The sequence below is a fragment of the Scyliorhinus canicula genome, chromosome 4 (assembly GCF_902713615.1).
Source record: "Scyliorhinus canicula chromosome 4, sScyCan1.1, whole genome shotgun sequence".
Taxonomy (NCBI): Eukaryota; Metazoa; Chordata; class Chondrichthyes; order Carcharhiniformes; family Scyliorhinidae; genus Scyliorhinus; species Scyliorhinus canicula.
Window position 1 is genome coordinate 39,804,178 of NC_052149.1, and position 24,178 is coordinate 39,828,355.

General features: G+C 46.7%; 1 protein-coding gene across 1 annotated transcript in view; it reads left to right on the forward strand.

The window, feature by feature from the left end:
- Positions 1 to 24,178, forward strand: part of eif2b3 (eukaryotic translation initiation factor 2B, subunit 3 gamma) — a 161,885-nt gene that overhangs the window by 127,313 nt on the left and 10,394 nt on the right. The window contains exon 10 of the mRNA XM_038794088.1: positions 3,780 to 3,928. Coding sequence (XP_038650016.1) covers positions 3,780 to 3,928 — 149 coding nt within the window. The remainder of the gene's footprint in view (positions 1 to 3,779; positions 3,929 to 24,178) is intronic.

Consider the following 24,178-nt stretch of genomic DNA (forward strand, 5'->3'; position numbering starts at 1 on the left):
CAATTGCTATAATTTTGCTTTCCTTTAAGTGGTGGTAACTTAATAATGTATAGAACATTTTTGTTCTAATGATTTTCTGTGATTGAAGTGATTTTCTTTGTATGCATGCCTTTATGGGAGGATTTTCTCGATAAAGAAAATATTTGGAACTAGATTTGCAACAGGAACTTCCTGCCCTTAGATACATCAATCTCACATTAAAAGGGGAGGATGGGCTGCTTTTCAAAACCCTGGGTGGGCTTTGTGTATCTTAACACCAGAAGCATTTCTCAGCTGGACAAAACAAACATTGACTGTAGTGTGTAGCCCATCAGCCCACACACAGAGTTCAGCAATAGAGGATGCACTGGGATACAGTAGGTCGTAATTATAGGCAGACACTTCTGACCTCCTGTTTTATTATAAGGCTATTCCTTCTATTCATTTAGACTACAAATTAGTTAACTATCTGAATTTTATTTTTCATTTTTCAACAAGGTCATTCGTATATTTGAGAGAACCTAAAAGGATCAGAAGTATCAAGGTGTATTGTAGTTTTCACTATTTCACTTTTTTCTCCAGATTGTAATTCAGATCTTGAACTTCTATTAATGCTACATGTGATCCTGATGTGTAATTGTCTTGCTCGAAGACATAGTCGTTTTTTTCACGATAATGCACAAAAGATTTGGTTTGATCGCCCTCTCAATGGTATTGTCTTTCTAACCCTATTTTGCAACTCTCGCTCTGTCTCAACTCCCTCTCTCTCTCTCGCTCTCTCAACTCTCTCTCTCTCTTTCTCTCTCTCACTTATCATCTGCAAAGTTTTCTACCCTTGTTTACCTCTAAACCACAGCTTCGGCACATTTTGTGATATAACAGTGTAGTGCAATGTACTGGCTCACAAAGGGCAAACTTTGGTGACAGAAAGGGTGACCATTGTTTACAATGATGCAGTTGAGACATTTGACTGCACCATTTGCTGTAGGAGGTACACTAAAGGCAGACAAGTCCAATTAGTGGGGTCAGCTGCCCTTAATGCATATCCTTGTTCTCCAGAGAATTATTTCCCAAGTATTGGTTCTTCCACAAATATGGCAAATGTAGATTGCTATAGTGTAGATGATTGACCAAATATGTGCAGGTTAGGTGGATTGGCCATGCTAAAATTGTTCCTTAGTGTCCAGGGCTGTGTAGATTAGGTGGGGTTATGGGGTTTGTGTGGTGGGAGTGGGCCTAGGTAGGGTTCTCTTTCAGAATGTCAGTGCAGAATCGATGGGTCAAATGGCCTCCTTCTGCACTGTAAGGATTTAATGGATTCTATATTGTGCTTGCTTCCTATCTGATAACCACTGATAGCCACTTTGTGAAAATTGCATTCTGACTAGCTGGTGCCGCCTTTCCGTAGTGCAATGGACCAAAGAGGGGCTTAATTTAAATAGCCCTGATTTCTCCTCTCTCCTCCTGCCCATTAACAGAAAGGTGTTTTTGATTTGCCTCCCCCTTTATAAGCAGTGGCACATTTTCCAACTCCTCAGTTTTGGTACGATCCAGTTTCAATTCATAACCCCACAGCAAACTCATGATAGGATGAAACACAGAAGGGTAGCAACATTGCATATATTTTACGCGGACAATAGAAGAAGGATAGAGCAAGAAATATTTCCAGGGCAAAGACCACAGGAAAAATAATTACTGTTTAATTTGTTCCTGAATCCAAAGTCCAATTGTATATTCCTTCACAAGAGGTCAGTGGGCTGAACTGATGCTGGACAATTACTTTTCCAGTAGAGTTGACTTCCATGATGAAGTAGGCGCACAAAGATGAAGCAGTCTTGAAGGTGATTGTACAGACGTTCCAGTGATTGTACAGAAGTTCCAGTAGAGGCAGTGTAGGTGGGGCTCAGATATTTAACCCGGGCAGAGCCCCTTTTCTGTGCTGCAGCTAGGTAGATGGAAATATGGCAGACTGAGGATTATTAATACCACAAGGAAATATTACTCGTTCCCTCAACTTGGGATGGGGGGGGTCATGTAACATGTCTCCCACATCTTCACTTTAGCTTTGACAGAGGGTGGGTATCCCTTTATCTGGGTCCCTGAAATTGCTAATGTTCCAACCATTAAGTCTGAAAGGAAGGTTATGGGGTCCTTTGTCCTGGCAGATGAATCGGCTCCAGTTGGCCAGGCCTGGCTTATGAAATGCAGATAGCCTGTTTATAGTTCCCTTTGAATTTGATCTCCGCAGTCCATGGGGGGCCATTAGCGTCCCTTCAGAGATAACGAGGTTCACATTTCTTTGATACTTCCAAATAGCCCTTTATGTTCAGGTCACAGACAGACATAGCTTCAGCTATTTTAAAAGGTGAACGGCAGTTTTGTTTTACCATTTTAGAAATTTAGCCATGAGTATGTACATACATATATATATATATATATACCATATTTACTGTAAACGTTTATGGTGCGAGACCTTGGCTCCCGACTCCAGAAATGAAATTTTACATCCTGAAAACATAGCATTTACCAGTTGCTTAATACAAATGTGTACTGCGAACTACCTGGTATGGTAGATATTTCATGTGATAAATTGGAAGATGTAGTAGTATGAAAACTTAATGTCATGCTATCTTTCCCTTCTGTGGGCACAGACATCCCTCTGTCTTATATTGTCTGTATCTTATTGTTTAACGCATGGAACAACTCTGAGTCAGTCTCTCTTAAAGGCCAAGACTACGTAATTTTGAGCAGGATCTCAAAACTGGGCTGGGGCAGCACGGTAGTACAAGTGATTAGCGATGTGGCTTCACAGCGCCAGAGTCCCAGGTTCGATTCCCTGCTGGGCCACTGTCTGTGCGGAGTCTGCATGTTCTCCTCTTTTCTGCGTGGGTTTCCTCTGAGTGCTCCGGTTTCCTCCCACAGTCCAAAGACGTGCAGATTAGGTGGATTGGCCATGATAAATTGCCCTTAATGACCAAAAATGTTTTGGAGGGGTTATTGGGTTACGGGGACAGGGTGGAAGTGACGGCTTAACTGGTTCGGTGCAGACTCGAAGAACCGAATGGCCTCCTTCTGCACTGTAAGTTCTATGTTCTATGTTCTAGGATCTATAAATGCAGTTCCCAGCATGGTGATAAGTGCAGGCAAACCATCCCCTGCCATTCCACTTGGCCCTTCCCAGCTTCTGTTCTTCACCTGAATCATGTATTATGTTCAGAATCCCCAAATAATTACCGATCCTCATCATACTGTTGGAGTGCAGTGGATAGCACTGCTGCCTCATGCCGCTGAGGACCCGGGTACGATCCCATCCCCGTGTTCAATCCCGGCCCCGGGTCACTGTCCATGTGGAGTTTGCACATTCTCCCCATGTGTGTCTCACCCCACAACCCAAAGCTGTGCAGGATAGATGGATTGGCCATGCTAAATTGCCCCTTAATTGGAAAAAAAAGAATTGGGTACTCTAAATTTATTTTTTTCAAATCTGCATCACATTGTACATTGCAATTTAAATCTGAACAGTAACTAAGAATAAAAAAGTAGTGTATTAGTCATACAAAATATTCAAAATGACATTAAATGGGTACAATACAGTATGTGTGGAGCATCACCTGAAGTTAGGACATTTAGGCTCCATACAGCAGGCAACTCCTTGGAAAATTTGTGCTTGACCTTTGTTTCCTCAATATTTAGCTCAGCTCCATTTTCTAATCAGTAAATGCATAAATATGTCATTTATAACCCGTATTGCAACTCAGACATGCGTTTTCATTTTAATATTTGTATTTTTCCCCACACAGGTTGGTGCTGACAGTATGGTTGGCTATATGACTAAAGTAGCAGAGAAGACCTCTATCAAGAGGTCAATCATTGGGGCCTCCTGCACAGTCAAAGAGAAAGTAAAAATTGCCAGTTCCATAATCATGCAAAATGTCACTATTGAAGAAGGGTGAGTGAAGTTACATTCTTGTGGATAAATTATCTGAGCAATGGGTTTTAAAAATGCCACAGTTTAATTCTGTTGCTATACTACAGAATGCTTTACATAACTTTCTGAGGATGTTGCACTCTTGCCCTATTGTAATGGTTGTAAAAGTGAGAAAAAGGGATCTGCCACAACACTCTACCCGCACCACCTCTCAGCCCCCGCCATCCTGCAGTTCCTTTGAAGCACATTGCCAATTGGCAGTATTTGAAAGTGTACAATTCCACACTTCCTATTTATAGCCCTGACTAATGCTCAAACATACCAAATTGAATCTCTGTCTGATATCAGACATTAAAAGAAAATTGACCATGATTATTGTGGCTACTGAGAGAAAAAAATATATCAAATATAAAAAGCAATAATGAACTCCCAAAATAATAAAAATGTAACGTTGTACTCAGCAGAATATCATCTTTTTTGTTTAAGATGAATAAAATACAGGTCCCCTGTTCATTGTAGAGTTTTAAATGATAGTGCCCAAAATAGAATATCAAAAATCAACATTGTGTTTGTGCTATCACAGACTTATTAAAAAAACTCTTTTGCCCATTCTTCTTTCAGGTTTTTGTGTAACTGGTCACCAGCAACCACTCCCATCACAATGAGTAAAAGTGCATCTATAGCTTAAGTTGCAAGCTGATATACCTCTGCACTTTCAGTATAATTACTCCCTTTCATATTTTATAGATTTCTGTTTGTGTCATTTTGAGGTTGTTAGATTTATGTGCTCTTGCACATTTTCTTGAACTCCTGGTCAGCTTTTCGTAGGTTTCTTTGTTATTAGGTATCTTTACAGCATATATGGTTAGGGTTAAAAAAAAAGAAAAATTGGTTGCAGAAACGATGGAAGAAGAATTACCAAATTCAACTGAGAGATGTGAGTATAGTTTAGAGCAAGTGAAGAGGGCACGCAACAAAGCGTATTCCTCAGCCACGTGCTGTTAACTCAATGGTATTCCAATTACGCAGCTCTTCCTGAAGGCTATCCGTGCTTAATTGTAACGACAAAGATGAAAATATAAATGTTATTTATTAAGAGCTTCCATCTCATTGAAGAGGCTTCCGACTAATCCACATCCAACAGCCTGCTATGAAAACTATGCTCACATTTTGACAACTGTGACAAATTCCACCACAGTGTGGGCCCCCTGTTCTCAATATGATTCCAGGATCTGGATGCAGAACTGCATCTTTTCCAAAAATAATTTTTTTACATCCTTTCGTGGGTGTGGACATCACTCCTCGGCAAGCATTTATTGCCCATCCTAATTGCTTTTGAACTGAGTGGCTTGTTAAGAGAGCAGTAAGTTAACCACATTGCTGTAGGCCAGACCAGGTAAGGATTTCTTTCCCTGAAGGACATTATTGAGTCAGGTGTGTTTTTATGACGCTCAACAATGGTTTCATTGTCATCTTAGACTTTTCATTCCAGATGTTTTATTGAATTCAAATTTCACCAATTGCTGAGGATTACCTTGGGTCTCTGCATACTGGTCCACTGACAGTACCACTACGCCCCCCCCCCCCCCCCCCCCCCCCCCCCCCCCCACCTCTATGCACCACGTCTTTCTTAAGCTGCCACTTGGGAACAAGGATAACTTTCTCCCACTCCAGGGTTGGGACGCATGCACACACTGCCACAGGTGGGGAAGGTAGTGTTTGATGAGACAGGAGGGTGGGCTGCTTGGAATTTTGTAATAAATGTCATTGAAATCCATCCAATAGTTTTTGAGATATATTGTTTACAAACTAACAGGCGAACCTCTGTTCATCTTCAGTGGTGGAAGGAAGAATAAAATTTCAATCAGTAAATGGAACATTAATCAGTTGGTACAATAGGAAGTTGAAATGCCCTATTGAGGCTCAAAAGGAATATTAAAGGTGTTGTCATGATTGAACATAGAACATAGATTATTCGGGTTCATTGAATTGTTGGTAATGCCCATAATACACCTTTGCTCCTGACCCATGGAAGCTATTCTTTTTTTTTAATAAACATTTTATTGAGGTCTTTTTTGGTATTATAACAACAACACAATAAACAATGTACATGGAACTACAAACATAGTGCAAAAGCCGTCTCCCTCCCTTACAAGTCCCACCTTTATTAACCCCCTACTCTAAGCTAAACTAACCCCCCCCCCCCCCCTTCTGCTGACGATTAATTTCTGCAAAAAGTCCACGAACGGTTGCCACTTCCGGGCGAACCCTAACAGTGACCCTCTCAAGGCGAACTTGATTTTCTCCAAACAATGAAAGGTGGCCATGTCCGATAGCCAGGTCTCCAACTTCGGGAACTTTGAGTCCCTCCGAGCGAATAGTATCCGTCTCCGGGCTACCAGGGAAGCAAAGGCCAGAATGTCTGCCTCTTTCTGCTCCTGGATTACCGGATCTTTCGACGTCCCGAAAATCGCCACCTCTGCACTCGGCGCCACGCTTGTTTTTAGCACCGTGGACATGACATCTGCAAACCCCTGTCAAAATCCCCTAAGCTTCGGACATGCCCAGAAGATGTGGACATGGTTCGCTGGTCCTCCCGCACATTTTGCACATCTGTCTTCCACCCCAAAGAATCTGCTCATCCGGCCGCTGTCATGTGAGCCCGGTGAACGACCTTGAATTGTATCAGGCTGAGCCTGGCACAGGTTGCGGACGCGTTGACTCTACTCAACACATCCGCCCATAGACCATCCTCTATCTCTCCTCCCAGCTCCTCCTCCCACTTGCGCTTGAACTCTTCGGTCTGCGTCTCCTCTGACCCCCACAAGTTCCTTGTAAATGTCCAAGACGCTCCCTTCTCCTACCTCTGGAAACTACCCTGTCCTGAATCCCCCTTAGTGGGAGGAGCGGGAAGGTTGACACCTGTTTACGTAGGAAATCCCACACCTGCAGATATCTGAATTTGTTTCCCCTCGCCAACCCAAATTTCTCCTCCAGCACCCTCATACTTGGAAAGTTCCCCTCTATAAACATATCCCCCATCCTCTCAATCCCTGATCTCCGCCATATCAGGAACCCCCAATCCATACTTCCTGGGGCAAACCGGTGATTATTACAGATTGGTGACCAGACCGATGCACCCTCTGCTCCCACATGTCTCCTCCATTACCCCCAGACTCTCAGGGCCGCCACCACCACGGGGCTGGTGGAGTACCATTCGGGCAGGAATGGCAGAAGCTCAGTTACCAATGCCGCCAAACTGGTGCCCTTGCATGAAGCCGCCTCCATACGCTCCCATGCTGACCCCTCCCTCATCACCCACTTCCTGATCATGGCTATATTCGCCTCCCAGTAATAGTTACTAAAATTTGGCAGCTCCAGCCCGCCCTCTCCCCGACTCCGCTCAAGCATTACGTTCCTTACCCGCGTGGTCCTGCCCGCCCAAACAAAGCCAGAGATCAATTTGTTGACCCGTTTAAAAAAGGACCGCGGAATAAAGATGGGGAGACATTGAAACACGAACAAGAATCTCGAGAGGACCGTCACCTTCACCGTCTGCACCCTCCCAGCTAATGACAACGGGAGCGCGTCCCATCTCCGAAAATTGTCCTGCATTTGGTCTACTAGCCGGGCCAGATCTACTTTACGCAGCTGGTCCCATTCCCGCGCCACTTGAATGCCGAAGTACGTAAAGCTTCCCCCTACTAATCTAAACGGCAGCTCCCCCAATCGCCTCTCCTGTCCCCTCGCCTGGACCGTAAACATCTCACTTTTCCCCATATTTAGCTTATACCCCGAAAACCGGCCAAATTCCCCGAGAAACCTCATGATATCTTCCATCCCCTCTAATGGGTCTGATACATACAGGAGCAGGTCGTCTGCATAGAGCGAGACTCTGTGCTCCACCTCCCCACCAACCCCTTGAGGCTCTCAGAGCAATTGCCAACGGCTCTATAGCTAGCACGAACAACATTGGGGAGAGGGGACAGCCATGTCTCATCCCCCGGTGCAGTCTAAAATAGTCCGATGTAGTCCTATTCATCCGTACACTTGCCACAGGAGCGTGATACAGCAACCTGACCCAGTCAATAAAGCCCCGCCCAAATCCGAACCGTCCCAGTACCTCCCACAGATAATCCCATTCTACCCGATCAAAAGCCTTTTCTGCATCCATTGCGTTCACTACCTCCACCTCCCACCCTGACGGGGGCATCGTGATCACATTTAGCAACCTTCTTACATTGGCCACCAACTGCCTACCCTTAACAAACCCCGTCTGGTCCTCCCTAATAACGTCCGGAACACAATCCTCAATCCTGGAGGACAACATTTTGGCCAGCAGTTTGGTGTCCACGTTCAACAGGGATATCAGCCTGTAGGACCCACACAGCTCCGGGTTCTTGTCCCACTTCAGAATCAGCAAAACCGTGGCCTGTGACATTGTCGGGTTCAGCACCTCTCTTTCCCTTGCCTCATTGAACATCCTCAACAACACCGGCCCCAATATCCCAGAGAACGTTTTATAAAACTCCACTGGGTACCCGTCTGGCCCCGGGGCTTTAACCACCAGTACGGCCTTCAGACCCTCCACTATCTCTTCCCACCTGATCGGGACCCCCAGCCCTTCTACCAGCCCCCGTCCACCTTTGGGAAATTCAGCCCCCCACCCCCAAGAAGTACCTCATCCCCTCCGGCCCGGAAGGGGTTCTGACCTATACACCCTACTGTAGAAATCCCTAAATGCCTTATTCACCCCTGCTGAATCTCCAACTAGGTTCCCATCTCCGTCATTTACTTTCCCTATCTCCCTGGCTGCCTCCCTCTTTCTAAGCTGCTGTGCAAGCATTCTGCTGGCCTTTTCTCCATACTCATAGATCGCCTCCTCGCCTTTCTCAGCTGCTCCACCGCCCACCCTGTGGGTAACTAGCCAAACTCCGCCTGTAGCCTCCGCCATTCCCTTAAAAGCCCTGCCTCTCGGGTCTTCGCATACCTCCCAGACCATTGCTACTGAAATTTCCCCCATGTCGTTGACCTGCAGGTCGTTCTGAATACATTTCCTCAGCCGCTCGCACACCCCTTCATCAGCCAAAAGTCCCACATCTAACCTCCAGTGTGGGCGCTGGCTACTGTCTTTACTAACCTGCAGGTCAACTCAATGCGGAGCATGGTCTGAGATTGTGATTGCCGAGTACCCTTTGTCCACCACCATTGCCAGGAAGGCCCTGCTCAAAATGAAGAAATTGATCTGGGAGTACACTTTATGCACGTGTGAGTAGAAGGAGAATGCCTTCACCCTCGGCTGCCCAAATCTCCATCGATCCACCCCTCCCCCATCTGCTTCATGAACCCTTTTAGTTCCTTTGCCATTGCTGGCACCCTGCCCGTTTTTGAGCTTGACCGGTCCAAGCCAGGGTCAATAACTGTTGAAGTCCCCTCCCATGACCAACCTGTGCAAGTCCAGGTCCGGTGTATTCCCCAGCATCCTCTTTTAAAAACTCCACATCATCCCAATTTGGTGCATACACATTTACTAATACCACCTGCACCCACTCCAGTTTCCCACTGACCATAATGTACTGACCTCCCACATCCAAAACTATTCTACCCACCTCAAACACCACCCGCTTATTGATCAGGATCACGACCCCTCTAGTCTTTGAATCCAGTCCCGAGTGAAAGACCTGACTGACCCAGCATTTCCTCAATCGAATCTGGTCAGTTACTCTAAAGTGCGTCTCTTGCAACATTACCAGGTCCGGCTTAAGTCCCCTAAGATGCATAAACACACGTGCCCTCTTGTCCGGCCCATTTAACCCTCGACCATTCTAGGTGATCAGCCTAGTTGGGGGGCTCATTGCCCCACCCCACCCCTCGCCGATCAGCCATCCCCTTTTTTGGGTCCGCCTCCAGCCCATGCTCCCCACCTCCACCGGCCCGCCCCCAGGCAGCCTTCGCCCACAACCTCCTCTCTGTCTCTTGGCTCAAGTCCCTCCCTCGTCAGCAGAACATTTTCCTCCTTCCCCTCCCTAGTAATAACACTCTGTCACCCAACCCCTTTGATAAACCGAACATATGCACACCCCCCACTGTGCTTCCGTGAGCTAGCCCGCCCAGCTAACTTGGTGGCCCCCATCCCTGGTGCCGGATAGTCTCCCACCTATTGTTCCCTACCCACGCTCATACAAACATACTCCAACATCATACAATCACCACATAATTGCCTGACAGAAAAACACCAAAATCTAAACAAGCACAATCCATCCCCAACAGTGCAAATGAAAGCCTTAACTCACTCAGCTCTGCCACTGGTCCCAAATCAAATAGAAGGCATTACAAACAGCTTCCACAAAACGAAAAACGAGAAACTTTTTTTTAAAGAAAAGAGAAACAGAAAGGAAAAAAAACATGAAAGTTGCAGCAAAGTTCAAAAGTTCTCTGTCCACCACCAGTCCTTTCCTTTTCACGAAGTTTTGCGCGTCCTTAGACGACTCAAAATAAAAGTGCTGTTCCTCGTACGTGACCCAGAGACAGGCCGGATTCAACAGTCCGAACTTCACCATTTTCTTAAAAAGGATCGACCTAATCTGGTTGAAGCCTGCTCTACTCCTGGCCACCTCCACACTCAAGTCTTGGTAGACCAGCAGGATTCTATTGTCCCAATTACAGCTCCGTGTCTGCTTGGCCCACTGTAGAATGCGCTCCTTATCCAAGTACTTGTGGAATCTCACCAACATTGCCCTCTGGGGGATCTCCCATTCGCGGCTTCCTCGCGAGTGCTCTGTGAGCCCTGTCCGCCTCCAAGAGTCGGGAGAATGCCCTATCCTCCAGCAGCTTCTCAAACATATCTGCGATGTATGCCCCAGCGTCTGCTCCTTCGAACCCCTCCGGGAGCCCAACGACTCTCAAGTTCTGCCAGCGGGACCTATTCTCTAGGTCCTCCACCTTCTCCAGGAGCTTCTTCTGCTGGTCTTTCAGCATCCCCATCTCCAACTCCACCGCAGTTTGATGTTCCTCCTGCTCAGCCAGCACCTTCTCCGCCTTCTGGATCGCCTGATCTTGGGCATCCAATCTAAGCTCCAGCTGTTCAATCGACTCTTTTATCGGGTCCAAGCAGTCCCGTTTCTGCTTAGCAAAGCCTTCCTGAATAACTTGCATCATCTGCTCTGTTGACCGCTATGTCGACAAATCCTCTGCCATGCTGTCTCCTGCTGCAGCTTCAGCCCAAGCCTTCTCTGTCTTTCTGTTTCTGCCTTTACAAGCACTTCTTATCCTTCTCTCCATGCACCGATGTGGGAATTCAGTACATAATTGCCTCTTTCTTCAGTTTTACAGTTTAAGTCCGGTAGAAAATCGGGGGAAAAGGTCCAAAAGTCCGACCCGAGCGGGAGCCACCAAATGTGCGACGTACTCCTTCATAGTCGCCACCGGAAGTCTCATGGAAGCTATTCTAATTATCAGTAATGTCCCATGCTGAATGAATAATTCCTACACTGACTCAAGCCAAGAATGTCCATGCTATTCAATAGGAATTTGCACTAGTTTCAGGGCGATAAGGTCCTTTTTCCAATTTTTAACTGTTCTGCTCTGAACAAGTGTGGATGAGTCATTCCACCATTTAAGAGAATTAGATAACAAATGTGATGGTAGTCAACTGCACAATTCAGTAACTTCGATTATTTACTGATAATTGTCTATATCATCAGTGTGTACCAAAATGTTTACTGATCATTTTGCCGGTTTTTTAAAAAATAAGCAAAGGAGCTTTATTTTTTGTTCCATTAGAGAGAAAAAAAACACATTTATAGGAACAATAGTTTAATCCACCCAAGCCTTCCCCACCATTCAGTTAGATTGTGATTGAATTGTATCTTAACTCCACTTAGTCAGCTTTTCTCCAGATTCTTTTGGTAGTGCAATTTGCAACCTCAGGATGTCCCAAAGCATTCCACAGCCAATGAAGTTCTTTTGAAATAAAAACAAAACAAGTGGAAAGCATTCAGGAGATATTGGTGGAGAGCGAAACAGAGTTTAAATTTCATTTCCAAGATTGATCCTATTTCTCTCTCTAAAGATGCTGCCTGTCCCTGAGTGTGTTTCAGCATTTTTCTTTATAGTTCAGATTTCCTACATTTGCAGTAGTTTGCTTTTTTGTGCTGAAAAGAGAGGCATGTTGCGGAAGCTCTTTAAATTAATCAAATTTTTGCACATTTAATTTTGGAGAGAGAAATAATGCATTAACAAAATCCACAGAAGTAGCTCCGTACAATTTAGGGAACATCTTGTCCTTTTAATTATTTTCGTAAGTATATGCACATTGTTCAGATAGTTGATTTTGCTAATATGTTATCCAAACAGAACTTTGCACACGATCAGTGCCAAAACAACAAAAAAGAATGTTTCCTGTAATATCCTGCAGTTCAGTATCATAGTTACATCTTCTGCGCTAGCCCACCCACAGCCATAATTGCTGTTTAAAAGGAGGATCAATAAACAATGTGCAACTTGCAAAGAGTCATACAAGCCTGCTTGGCTTTATTCAAAGAAAAGTCTCCATAGTGGCTGTGTTTGATCACAGAGCTATAGTATAACTCTGAATGAACATGTTTAAAGAAATGCTTAGATCTCTAATGAATTCAGATTCTTTCATTGAAGTGCACCTTTTTTTGTATAAACAGCGTTTACCAGAAAAAAGATCAGAAAAGGAAATTACAACCTTTTAAGTTGTAATTAGCATGCTATGTTTTTTACTCTATGCTTTATTTTGCTTGCTTTATAATTCATAGCTTTAAACTTCGTTTCACTAGCTTGTATTTTCCCTTTAATGATATACTTTCACTGCTCCAATATTGCTATTTAAAGTTTGCTCCAACTTTAGAAATTATATTCATAAGTTTGTATAAAATACTGTAAAATGTATTGATTTATATACCAGATTGGCAGTGCACACAAGTACAGCTTCCTGGTAGCTGATCCTATTATGATCCAGACAATTGTGGTACTGTAAATTGATTGGCCTTGCAACAGGAATCTGATATAGAGGGACTCCAACGAATATTTATTTTATATTGCCCCTGTTGTCCTTTGTCCCTATCTTGGAATGACAGGGTGCTGCTCCATGTTTCAGAAGATAACATAAGCCTGCCTTGTGCCACTGTCAATGTAAATGACCCAATTCTCAGGATTTAAGATAAAAGTCCTATTGAAGTCCATTTCTAGTAATGTTAATAAAACAATTGAATTTCAGGACTCGTACCTCACACTCATTGCCGCTGCCCTAATTAACCCAAACTCAGTCTTCTCCTCACTAGGTTCATGAGCTGCACCTAACATATGCTCCAACTTGTGCAATACTTTATTGTGCAACCTATGTGTATGAAGACCCCCTGCATGCACTCAACATCTCTTGCCACTTATGCTTAATTGGTACCCACTGTCCAATGTCTATAAGTAATAGAAAGAGAAACGAAAAAGAGATATTGGGGATAAGAGCAGTTGATTCCAGTGCTTTCGGACTTTTGACTTCACCAGCATGTACAGCGTTCTCTATGCTGTATCTTGGACTTAATTTAGCAGCTACAATCCCTCTCATTCCATTTCTACCAGGCAGAGTTCCCACTCAATGCTGTTGTGTAAGTAATCTTTGAGCTAAAAAGCAGGCCTTAACTGTTTTCTGCTGAACGAGTTTAAAAACGGATGTTGTGGCCAGGGAGGTCCTTCAATTCCAAGGCAATAGTTTTCAGAAGAAATAGTTATTATGCCAGGTCATTCATCCTGGATGTTTGGGTATTTCTCTCATTATTGAATATATCTGATCTACTGCAGCATTTTTGAAAAGGCTGAAACAATTCAAAAGCCTATGAAATCTCTATTTTTCAGACTCTAACCCTACACACACATACAAACGCAGCACGTAATTGTAGAGAAAGGTAGCGTTCATGAATTGGTGTTTGGAACTATTGTTTAAAGAAAAGATTTTCTCTTTTTTCTCACTCACTCTCTCTCTCTCTCTCTCATCATTTTGTCTCCCCTGTCCTGCAATCTCTTATTATTCATTTATTATTTCCTCTCATTCTTTCTCCACATTTTATTGTCTGAATCTTATTTTCTGTCTGTTTCTCACTGACCATCAGATATAGAGCACATAGTTCACCAAGCACTAGAAAATTTGAGCCTGTAATTTAAGTGTATAATTGCTGTTAAAAAGAAAGATATAGGGCAGCGCAGTGGTTAGTACTGCTGCCTCATGACACCGAGGTCCCAGGTTCGATGCCGGCCCAGGGTCACTGTCCGTGTCAAGTTTGCACATTCTCCCCGTGTTTGCGTGGGTTTCATTCCCGCAACCCAAAGATGTGCAGTGTACGTGGATTGGCCACGCTAAATTGCCCCCTAATTGGAAATAAATAATTGGGTACTCTAAATTTTTTTTAAAAGAAAGATATCTGGGAAAAATAACCAATGCAGTAACATTAGAATTGAGGAAATCACAGTGGTTCTTGTCACTTGGCTATGTAGTTTATGAAGTGTTACAATCCAGTTAGGATTGTGTACATCTATTTAAAGTAGACAAAGTTTGAAATCCCAGGTACCTACCAGGAGAATAAAGCCACAAGATTCCACAGTTTTAAACAAAAATAGACTTTACTATACAAAGTCAGAAAAGTAAAACAATACACAATATCTATCTAATACATTGAGAATCAGCATGAAATACATCTGAATTAACAGACAAACTGTGGTTGAACATGCCACAGTGCACATTAAATTGCATACGTGACCAAGACAGATTCAAATTTCTTTATTAGCAACCCACCCAGATGTCAGTGACCACTGAGTCACAATATCTCATTAAAACTCTGACTCCCTCACAAGGGATTTAAACTCTTCACTTTCAAGGATCTAGCCAGTAGCCGCTCCGACTTTGTCCGCCTCAACAACTGCTCACCTCCCAATAGTTCAGATTCCTCTTCTGAGACAGCGTTTCAGGGGATTCACAAAGTTCCATTCCCTCTAATTGCTGGAATGCTTTGAACACTATCTCAAACTGCTAGCTTCAAAGCTGGCACTGCCCCTGGGTTCTTCCAAAATCTAGTCTCCCGGCTGCAATGAGCTATAAATGTATCCCATGGTTTCTCTCAACCCTAATTGCTTCCAATTTGGAGCCAGTGACCTTAGGTCACCTTCTCAGCTCCCCAGAACCTCCTATGAGTCCTACATCCCTGGAGCCTACTAACAGTTCCTAGGGCTTCTCTATGAGCTGCACACTGAGCCCCAAACTGCAACCAATAGCCCTCTCCCAGCAAAAACACAGATAAATTGAAACCTGAGAACCCTCTTAAGCACTAGACATCTGTGTGACATCGTAGGCTTTCAGGGTTCATTGAATTATTTTAAATTAATTCAGCTCCAGCTCCAAAGACAAAATATCTCTCTGAACTGAAGTGCAATCCAGAGAGATATTTTATTTGGGGAATTAGATAGATGACATGGAGCCATAAAAGGAAGTAGATCATATGAGGTCCAAACTGAACCAACAGCCCTCCCCAAGAAACTATTGACTTGCTGTAAAAAGACAGGTTGTCGAAGCTTTTTACCTTGCATTCATCAGGATAATTTGCAAGAATACCAAATGTAAAGGGAACAACAATTGGGGATAACAATCCCAAATGGTGCATTCTCCATCGTAAAGTCTCTGCTCATCAGAGTCCACTTGCCAACCAATTAGCACTCTTCTAATGCAGTATAAATTGTATTTCCCTTTACATTGGTATTCTTGCTAATGTATCCTGTAAATGTAAGATGAGAAACTTCTACCCTTACACAAGACAACCTTTGTGCAAAATTAGTGGACATAAAACTGATAAATGTAGCCTTCAGGAAGCTATACTGCTACTGGGAATGAAAATGTCACTGATATGATTTAGGACATACTTTGAGCCTTTATTCGCTAAACACTAACAAAAGAGATGAGTAACTAAGTAGTCTGAAAATTACATTGTATGTATTCGTGACACTGATCTATAGGTGTTAGTGCCATTAAATGGCATACTCCTAGGCTGCTCCTGTTTCTCACAAATACTCAATTAAACAACAAGAAGGAATCAAAAGACAGAACACACGATAGCATTACTGCCGTGCGACTATTCCATGTTACCTGTTTCTTTTTAAATTATATGTTCTGAACTTGGGTCTTGAAACACTACACAACACACACACACCCACCCTCCCTTTTACCCCTTGACTGTGACCAGGTCCCCAAAATGTAAAACAAACAAACCCCATCTCTGGTGGAACCCCTTAACCCTCTCGTCCTCTCCCAACTCCGGACATTCCAAGTAGCTCCAGAAATTCCTTCATCCCCGATTCATCCTTCGGTGGCTCCTACTTATACAAGCCCTTATAAAACTCCTCAAAGACTTTGTTCACCTGCTCCGGTGCCACTACCAATCCACCCGTTCCATCCCGAATCCGCGCCTTCGCCTTGAATAAAATAACCTCACCCCTCACTACCGCTGTCAAAGCCTCCCAAACCACCGACAGCTAATCCTCCCCATTTCAGTTAAAGTCCACATACTCCCCAATTACCTTCCCCATCCTAATGCCAAACAAACCCAAATCTAGCCTCCACATCGGTCTCAGGGCTGGACCCCTCTCCAAGACCACATCCACCCTGTGCGGAGCATGATCCGATAGAACACAGCGCCTTCCCCACCACAAAACATCGATCCTTTAGTACACCTTATGCACCGGTGAAAAGATCAAGGGCTGTATTCTCCCACACCCCCCACGCCGGGTGGGAGAATCACTGGGGCACCGTGTGCCCCGACCCCCGCACGCGATCGGGGGTGGGGCCTCACCGGGGGTGGGGCCTCTGATGGGGTCTGGCCCGCGATCGGGACCCACCGATCGGCCCGGCCCCAGAACACCGGCGCCATGTTGGTGAGGGGCCGGCGCGCGGAAGAAGTTCCACTTGCATGCGCAGGATGGCACAGCCCAACTGCGCATGCGCAGGATTGAGCTGCCCCAACTGCGCATGCGCGGGTTGGCGCCCGTTTGGCGCCACGTAGGGACGCTAGAGTGGCATGATCCACTCCAGCACCGTGCTGGCCCCCTGTGGAGGCCAGAATAGGTCGTCCCTGGGACCTGTTGGCGGCGTCGTGAAACGCGACGGCGTTCACGATGACGTGGGCACTTAGTCCTGGGAGCGGAGAATACTGCCCCAAATACTCCCTAGCCCGAAAGATGCACAAATTACCTCCCATCTCCTTCATGAACCTGGCCAACACCTGCCCACCTGGTCCACTACTACCGTCTCCATTTGGAGCCTCACCCATTTACCCACCAGTATTGCCACCCTCCAGGCCCTATTGTCGCAGCCCAAATGGAACACCTGGCTCACCCAGCACTTCCTCAGCCTCATCTGGTCCTTTACCCGCAGATGGGTCTCCAGCAATAGCACCACGTCTGCTTTTAGGCCCTTTAAGTGCAAGAAAACGCGTGCCTTCTTCACTGGTCCCCCAACGGTCGCACGTTCCACATCGGAACTCTCACACACACACACATCCCCCACCATCACCACCCTCCCAGGCCCCGCCTAGCCGAAAAGACCCAGCCCTGGACCGACTCACCGTCACATCCACTTCCTCTTCCTCTTGAAAACACCTCACCCAATATCGTCACTATCCCCCCACCATTTACACCTCCCAGGCCCATCGAAACCTGCCCATACAGGTTTCAATGGCTATGGCCCCTCCCCCCACCTTGCTGCCATTCACTAGCCAACATTACGTTTGCTAGCATGTTGGCCCCTGCCAGCGCAGCCTCTCCCACAACGAAAAAACACACCACCTCCAAGGCCCCCACACACACCCCTTCCAAACTCCCAACAACGTCCTGGGCGGGATTCTCACTGCCCTGGGAAGGGCCGGAGAATCCCCGCGAACGGGCCCCGATGCCGGCACTGCGGAGAATCAGCGCCATTGGCAGCGGCGCGGTTGGTGCGGCGCTGGTTGGGCCTACGCGGCCGCCCCGACAATTCTCCGGCCCGGGTGGGCCGAGCGACCGTAAGAAAAGAGCAGAGTCCCGCCGGTGGCGTTCCAACCTGCTTTGGGCCGGCGGCACCTCGGCGTTGCAGGGTCGGGTGGCGGCCTGTGGGGGGGGGGGGATGTCCTCCGATGTGGCTTGGCCCGCAATCGGGGCCCACCGATCGGCGGGCTGGCCTCTGTGGCTGGGGGCCTCCTTTCCTACGCGCTGGCCCCTGTAGCCCTGCGTTATGTTGCGTCGGGTCCGGCGCGTTGGAGGAGGCCACTGCGCATGGGCGCGTTGGCGCCGGCGCCACTGCGCATGTCCTCGTTGGCGCGGCGCAACTACGCATGCGCACATCCAGCAGCACACAGTTCGTGCAGGGATCGGCAGCTGGAGCGGCACGAATGGCTCCAGCGCCGTGCTGGCCTCTGTAGAGGCCAGAATTAGTCCTGGGCGCGGCACGTTCACGTCGTCGTAAAACGCGACGGTGTGGACGCTCTGCCGCGGGATTGGTGAATACCGCCCCATGTCCCAACAAAACCCAAACAACCATAAATCCTGAACTTCGCTGGCCCAAACCCTTATTACACAAAACGGTTAAACATGAGACCCATAAAAAAGAACAACATAAAGGAAAAACACAGTCAAAAACCATCAGAGTCCAAATTTAGTCCAGAAACAGGACTTCTGTCTTCACAAATGCCTCCACCGCCATCTCGAAGAAATAGTCCCTGCCATTGTGCGTGACCCGCAGCTTCGCTAGGTAGACCACACCAAACTGCACTTTGCATTTATACAACTCCACCTTGCTTCGACCGAAGGCCGCCCGTCTCCTTGCCAGCTCCATTGTTGTCCTGGTATATTCATATACCGTTGCCGTCCCACTCCCGCTTCTGCTCCGCCCACCTCAGCACCTTCTCCTTCACTTGAGAAGTTTGAAAGCAGGCAATCACCGCTCTCAGCGGTCCATTCGTTCTCGGTTTCGGCCGGGAGCAACCGGTGAGCCCTGCCCAATTCATACTGAGAGAGATCCTCCCCTCCATGATCAACTTCGCCAGCATGTCGGCAAAGCACTATGTAGGCCTCGTGCTCTCCATATCCTCAGGCACACGACGATCCTCAGATTATGTCTTTGTGACCTGTTCTCCAGATCTTCTACCTTGGTTCTCAGCCCTCTGTTTATCTCTGCCACGCTCCACAGCTCCTCACCTATCGAGGTGAACTGGTCGCTGTGTCGCAACAATGCCTCCTCCACCCCGTTCATTTTCTTCCGCTGTTCCCGCACCGCCGGCTAAGTCCTCACCAGCTCCTCTCTCTCATCGGGGCAAGGATCCTGCCCACCCACTCCTTAAGCAAGGCCATCATACTGGCTTTGAGAACAACCGCTCAAATTCTCCAGCCATTGTTTCAGCCGTCTTCTCCACTGTGATTGGCGCGGCCCCACCCGGCGGGCTCTCTCCCATCTTTCATCCCGCTATACCCCTCACCACGCTCGGGGGCGTACTTTCGCTCACTCTCTTTTTCCCTGGATTCTTTTTTCCGGTTTTTGCCATTCTATAAATGCCCCAGACAGGGCAGGATGGTGGTGCAGTGGTTAGCATTGCTGCCTCATGGCGCTGAGGTCCCAGGTTCGATCCCGGCTTTGGGTCACTGTCCATGTGGAGTTTGCACATTCTACCTGTGTTTGCGTGGTTTTCGCCACCACAAGCCAAAAATGTGCAGGGTTGGTGGATTGACAATGTAAATTGCCCCTTAAATTAGAAAAAATGAATTGGGTACTCTAAATTTATTTTTAAAAATAAATAAATAAATGCCCCAGACCTTCCCACAGCTTCTCACAAACAAATTTTCCCAAAAACTGGATGTAAAGAGCTTAAAAAAGACTACTCTGGCAGAAGCCACCAAACATGCGACTCCATGCCGCAACCGGAAGTATTGCATCTGAATGTTAATGTCTCGCACAAACGTTCCGCCAAGGGTCATAGGATAGTGATCAGGAGAGGGAACCTTTCATTTTTTTTCTCCCTAGCTTGTGAAATCAGCAGCTGGAATCAGATAAGTCAGTGTTGATCTGAAACTAAACGTAGGACTTTCTGGTCTTTATGACCTGGAAACTTTTATACCCTAGGCCGTCAAGGAAGTTAATTTTGAAGTTCAATATTAAGCTCCTTTTGCGAATCGATTGACATTTAATTTACTTAAGTTGACATATATATTGCCTGTTTACGTAGTTTTACACACAATGCAGTCACCAGACCTCAAATAGGGCTCACAGATAAAAATAGTCATGTGTATTTTAAAGAGTAAAAAAAGCCTTAAGATGATTTTTTTTTTTTCGAAGCTCAGGAAAATTGTGTGTTTTTTTCACTCTTCAAGCCAGAACTTGACAATTGGTGAAGAGATAATACCGCTACCGACAGTGTGGAGAAGTAGGGCATGGACATGTACCGTGTACTGTGTTGGCTTCATGCTTTGCCAAAATTGTTTGTTTACATGGGAGGCAGGGGAGCGTATACCACTGGTAATTAGTGTGGGGGCTTTGGTGTTTGGCTTATTTGGTGGTCCACAGTTCAGATGTCAATCCCTGTGATCACGTCCCAGAAACTGGCACATAAAAGGCTAAGTTTTCCACTTAGTAATAGTGCCAAAGTAAACTATGCTTCAGCTGTTGTTGGTGCAGCAACGAGCTGATCATGCTGCCTGGGACCAAGGCAGAATAAATAATGGTAGCATCTGTACATGCAGGTAATTTTGCTTATAATATTATGAATTATTTACTGAAAACTAGCACTAGTTTTAACTTAGCTTACTCTAACTTTGCAAAAAAAAATTTAAATCAAGGTCTGCACACAATGTTTGAAAAGGCACCGTAGGTTCTAATTGATTTGTTTGCTGATCAAGAAAAGTGGTGGAGTTAAACCTTTCTGTACAACTGGCTCTCTTAGCTAATATTGACACATTCCTGGGAGACCCAATTCTAAAGTTGAAACTACCTAAAGTAAAATTTGATATTGGAGAAATTACTTTTTTATAAGTATGCAGTAACAATATAATGCATTAATTGGGCAAGAAAGCTCAAAGAAATAAAGATATCAGGATCCACAGTCATTAATCCCAATTTTCCAATCAGTGTTTTTTGTTTCACCGGTGCGAACCTGTTGTTGTGGTATGTCAGGTGGTAAGTGTTGAGCTGCCAAAATCCTAAAGGGAAAATTGTAGCAGCTGCCAGAAGAGTTTTGCAAATTGTGTATTCTGAGGTTTTCCGAATCAGGAAATAATTTTTTTTAAATAAATTTAGAGCACCCAATTCATTTTTCCAATCAAGGGGCAATTTAGTGTGTCCAATTCGCCTACCCTGCACATCTTTGGGTTGTGGGGTCGAAACCCACGCAAACACGGGGAGAATGTGCAAACTCCACACGGACAGTGACCCAGAGCCGTGATCGAACCTGGGACCTCGGGGCTGTGAGGCAGAAGTGCCACCGTGCTGCCCCAGAGGAAATAATTTGTAGAATCTTAGAATTTTACAGTGCAGAGGGAGGTCATTCGGCCATAGTGTCTGCACTGGCTCCCAAATAGCTACCTAGCTGGTCCCAAATCCCAGCCTTATCTCGGTAGCCCTCTAAATTCATCCCTTGCAAATATATATTCTGCTCTCTTTTGAAACCTCCTATGGCAGTCATTTTCAAACCCAGGGTCGGGACCTGCAGGTGTGTTGCTGGCAGGTGTCAGGAGGGTCGTGGGGCCATGCGTCGTGGCGTTCCCAGTCAGGGGAAATAGTATCCAATGGCGCGATCGGCTTTTAAAAATGCCGGCCATGACCGGCTTTCAGAATGCCAACCGTTTCGCGTATGCATGCCCCCTCAGCAGTGCACAGGACCGGAGCCCAGCGGGGCAGAATGTCTCCTCCTGACATCAGAGCACTTACCCAGGAGCTTTCTTTTAAATCGCTGGAGTCTTCCTGTCTGGAGCAGCGATAGAACAGTCTTCTACCACCACCCCCCTTTGTGTCCTATTACTAAGCCAGTTTCGGATCCATCTCACAAGTTTCCTTGAATTCCATGGGCGCGATTCTCCGCTCCCCACGCCGGGTGAGAGAATCGTGGGAGGGCCGGGCGACTCACAACATGCCCCCCTGGCGCCCCCCGCGATTCTCCCATCCCCCGCTCGGAAGAATCGCCTCTCGCCGTTTTTCACGGCGACCGGCGATTCTCTGACCCGGATGGGCCCTGCCGTTCCAGCCCGGTTCACGACGGCGGCAACCACGCCTGGTCGCTGCCGTCGTGAACATGGCGCCAAAAGCTGGTTTGAAGCTTGTGGGGGGCGGAGAGGGGAGTGAGCACCATGGCCATGCTCGGGAGGGGACTGGCCCGCGATCGGTGCCCACCGATCATCGAGCCGGCGTCTCAAAGGGACGCACTCTTTCCCCTCCGCCGCCCCGCAAGATCAAGCCGCCACGTCTTGTGGGGCAGCGGAGGGGAAGACGGCAACCGCGCATGCGCAGGTTTGAGCCATCGTGACGTCAGCCGCGCATGCGCGGTTTGGAGCCGGCCAACCTGCACATGCGCGGCTGACGTCACTAGGCGCGCCGGCCGCGTCATTCTCGGCGCGCCGCCTTGACGCAAACGTCAAGGCCCGGAGGCCGAGAGTTACGGAGGGCCGCTCCTAGTCCCCCGGGTGGGGGTGAATAAGGTGAGAGGAGCGGCTTCCGAGGCTGTCATGAAACTCGGCCGAGTTCACGACGGCCTTCCCGATTTTTCGCAGGAGTGGAGAAATCCGCCCCATGTGCTTCAACCTTCTCAATCAGTCTCCCATGTGGGACCTTGTCAAAGGCTTTGCTAAAATTCATATAAACTGCATCAACTGCATTTCCTTCAGCCACACACTCAGTCACTTTATCAAAAAATTCTATCAAAGTTGTTAGGGGTGTCCTGCCTCTGACAAAAGCGTGCTGACTTTCCCTAATCAGCCCATCCCTTTCCAAGTGGAAATTTACTCTCCTTCAGAATTTTCTCCAATAATTTCCTACCACTGATATGAGACTCACTGGTCTGTAATTCCTTGGTTTATCTCTACCACCCTTCTTGAAAAGTGGAACAACATTAGCTGTTCTCCAGTCCTATGGCACTTCTCCGTGGTTAGAGAGGAACTAAAAACTTGTGCCAGAGCCCCTGCAATTTCCTGCCTCGCCTCCGACAGCAGCCTGGGATGCAATTCATCTGGGTCTGGGGATTTGGCTGTTTTTAAGCCCGTCAAAGCCTCCGATATATCCTCAATACCTATGTCAAACTGCTCACGGTCCTCACAGCCCCATTTCCTGAATTTTGTACCTACGCGTCCTCCTGAGTGAAGACGGATGAGAAGCATTCATTTAACACCCTGCCAATGTCTTGTGGCTTCACACATTGCCCCCTTGGTCTCTAATGGACCCTACTCTTGCCCTCGCTAGCCTCTTCACCTTAATGTATTTATAGAATATCTTCGCATTCTGCTTAATCTTATTCGCAAGCCCTTTTTAAAGCCCCTGCGTTCAGGTATCTGCAGGTTAGGGACTTAGCACAAAAGGTCTGGAAGGGGTTCCCTAGGTTGCCGGGATACATCCTGCTGGAGCGACTGCTGCTTCCGGGTGTGGAAGGGGAGGGAAAAATTGGGGATATATATAAATGGCTGGGGGAGCAGGGCGGTGAGTGGGTGATGAAGATCAAGGAGAAATCGGAAGCGGAGTTGGAAATGGTGATCAATTGGGGATAATGGAGTGAGCCACTGCAAAGGGTAAACGGGACCTCCTCTTGTGCAAGGATGAGTCTGATGCCGTTTAAGGTGGTGCACAGGGTGCATATGACTTGGGCGAGAACGAGTGGGTTCTTTCAGGGGGTAGCAGATGAGTGTGAGAGGTGTGGGCGGGGGCCAGCGAATCACGCGCATATGTTTTGGGGTTGCGAAAAATTGGTAAGATTCTGGGCGGGAGTATTCACGATCTTAGCCAGGGTAGTGGAGAAGGAAGTGGACCCTTTGGTGGTGATATTTGGGGTTTCGGAGAAGCCGGAGCTCATGGAGAGGAGGAAGGCATGGCCTTCGCCTCTCTGATTGCATGGCGACAAATTTTACTGAAGTGGCGGTCGGCATCGCCACCGGGCGTAGCAGCATGGTTGGGTGACCTGTACGACTTCCTGTGGTTAGAGAAAATAAAGTATGAGTTAAGGGGCTCAGCGGGGGAGATTGAGAAAAGGTGGGGGATGTTTGTGACCG